Source organism: Nestor notabilis, unplaced genomic scaffold (assembly GCF_000696875.1).
Source record: "Nestor notabilis isolate BGI_N333 unplaced genomic scaffold, ASM69687v1 scaffold26293, whole genome shotgun sequence".
NCBI lineage: Eukaryota > Metazoa > Chordata > Aves > Psittaciformes > Psittacidae > Nestor > Nestor notabilis.
Genome location: NW_009922743.1, coordinates 1,084 through 3,198, shown reverse-complemented (window position 1 = coordinate 3,198; position 2,115 = coordinate 1,084). Strand labels below are relative to the sequence as shown.

The 2,115-nt window shown below is 60.1% G+C and overlaps 1 protein-coding gene across 1 annotated transcript in view; it reads left to right on the top strand.

The window, feature by feature from the left end:
- Positions 1 to 3: 3 nt before the first annotated feature.
- The window catches only part of LOC104403592 (unconventional myosin-XVIIIa-like), a gene marked incomplete at both ends in the record, with an annotated part of 2,394 nt that continues 282 nt past the window's right edge, over positions 4 to 2,115 (top strand). The window contains 8 exon segments of the mRNA XM_010011788.1: positions 4 to 107; positions 193 to 339; positions 433 to 546; positions 726 to 842; positions 936 to 1,019; positions 1,220 to 1,357; positions 2,009 to 2,100; positions 2,102 to 2,115. The exon segment at positions 2,102 to 2,115 is cut by the window's right edge and continues 68 nt beyond it. Of these exon segments, the coding sequence (XP_010010090.1) occupies positions 4 to 107; positions 193 to 339; positions 433 to 546; positions 726 to 842; positions 936 to 1,019; positions 1,220 to 1,357; positions 2,009 to 2,100; positions 2,102 to 2,115 (810 nt within the window).

Below are 2,115 nucleotides of genomic sequence, written 5' to 3'. Positions count from 1 at the left end.
AGCTGAAGCAGATGGAGGTGCAGCTGGAGGAGGAGTATGAGGACAAGCAGAAGGTGCTGAGAGAGAAACGGGAGCTGGAGAGCAAGTTGTCTGCTGTCAGTGAGCAGGTAGGTGCAGGCTGACTTTGTGAACCCCATGGTGGGGTGGGCATGCTGCTGGCACAGTGTCCTGGAATGATCCCCGCTGCCACAGGCCAACCAGCGGGACTTTGAGACGGAGAAACGCCTGCGCCGGGACCTGAAGAGGACGAAGGCACTGCTGGCTGATGCACAGATCATGCTGGACCACCTGAAGAACAATGCGCCCAGCAAGAGGGAGATCGCCCAGCTCAAAAACCAGGTGAGCATCCAGATCCCCCAAAACCCCACACAGCCCTTGAGGGGCACGGGGTGTCCCCATCCCTAAGCCGGGCACTGAGCCATGTCCCTGCAGCTGGAGGAGTCAGAGTTCACGTGCGCGGCCGCCGTCAAGGCCCGCAAGTCCATGGAGGTGGAGATTGAAGACCTTCACCTGCAGATTGACGACCTCTCCAAGGCCAAGGCAGCAGTAAGTGGGTTTTGGGGTGCAGTGCACCATGATGGGGTCATGCCGCATCTGCACCCAGGGGGAGACCCATCACCAGCCCCATGCATGCTGTCAGGGTGACCCCACACCGCTTGGGTGATTTTGGGGGGTGGGTGCCCTGCTTCTGGGGTGCAGTGGGAGAAACAAGTGGCTCCCCCCAGCTGGAAGAGCAGCTGAGCCGGCTGCAGCGGGAGAAGAATGAGGTGCAGAGTCGGCTGGAGGAGGACCAGGAGGACATGAATGAGCTGATGAAGAAGCACAAGGCGGCTGTGGCTCAGGTGAGGGGGAACAGCAGCCATGGCACCCCCGTAACTCCTCTCTTGGAGCCAGCACAGTGAAGTCCCTGCTGATGGCACCGGTGTGTCCCACAGGCATCCCGGGATCTGGCACAGATGAGCGACCTCCAGGCACAGCTGGAGGAGGTCAGCAAGGAAAAGCAGGAGCTTCAGGAGAAGGTGGGGAGCACTGACACTGGACATGGGCATGCACCCCGAGTGAAGCCAGGGGGACAAGGGGCCACCCAGAGACCTGCTGCCCACACTGTGGGGTGCCGAGCATTCCCATGGGGAGCTCTCCATTGGGATGGGAGCAGCACGGCTGGCAGCGAGGTACCAGGGAGGTTGTGGTTGAGGCTGAGGCCGTGCTTCCCCTGCAGCTGCAAGGCCTGCAGAGCCAGCTGGAATTCCTGGAGCAATCCATGGTGGATAAGTCACTGGTGAGCCGACAAGAGGCCAAGATCCGTGAGCTGGAGACCAGGCTGGAGTTTGAGCGGACACAAGTCAAACGCCTGGAGGTAGGTCCCTCCGGCTGGGACCGGGATACGCTGGGACCATGATGAGTAGCTGCCCAGGGCATCCCCAAACACATCCCCAACATCCCCTCGCCAGGCCCCCCATGCTGCAGCCCTCCCCTGCTGGCAGCTGTCCCCATTCCTGCAGGGAAAGCTCCCTGCAAGCGCCGATAACAGTAATCCACCACCCAGCCCGGCAAAGTGCTGCTCTCTCCCTGCATTGACTTAGGGAAATTATAGACTCTGCCGGCCCCGCTAAACGCAGCCTGCTTTATATGCTGCCTCTGCAGCTCTGCCGGGGAGTGGAGCAGCTTAGCTCTCCTCTTAATATTTTCCAAGCTATTATTTCCCTTCCCCGCTCTCTCTGCCGGGGCCATAAATATGCAGTGGCTGGCTCAGTGGCTGGGGGAGAATGGAGCTATTTTTTCCCTACGTTACACGCTTTAATTACTTCACAGACAGTTAAATCTATTTTTCCAATTCAACAAAGCCCTCGAGGTTGTGCTGCCCCTTCCCTGGCCCTTGGAGGGAGGGATTTCTCCTTCATCCCCTTGGGGATGGGGTCCGTTGTTGGGTGCGCGTTTGGTGGGTGTTGCTGTAGGGTGAGGGGTCCATGGGAGGATCTGGGGTGACTCTGTGCCTGCTGCTCTGCAGAGCCTGGCCACACGGCTGAAGGAGAACATGGAGAAGCTGACGGAGGAGCGGGATCAGCGCGCAGCCGCCGAGAACCGGGAGAAGGGGCAGCACAAGGGGCCGGCGGG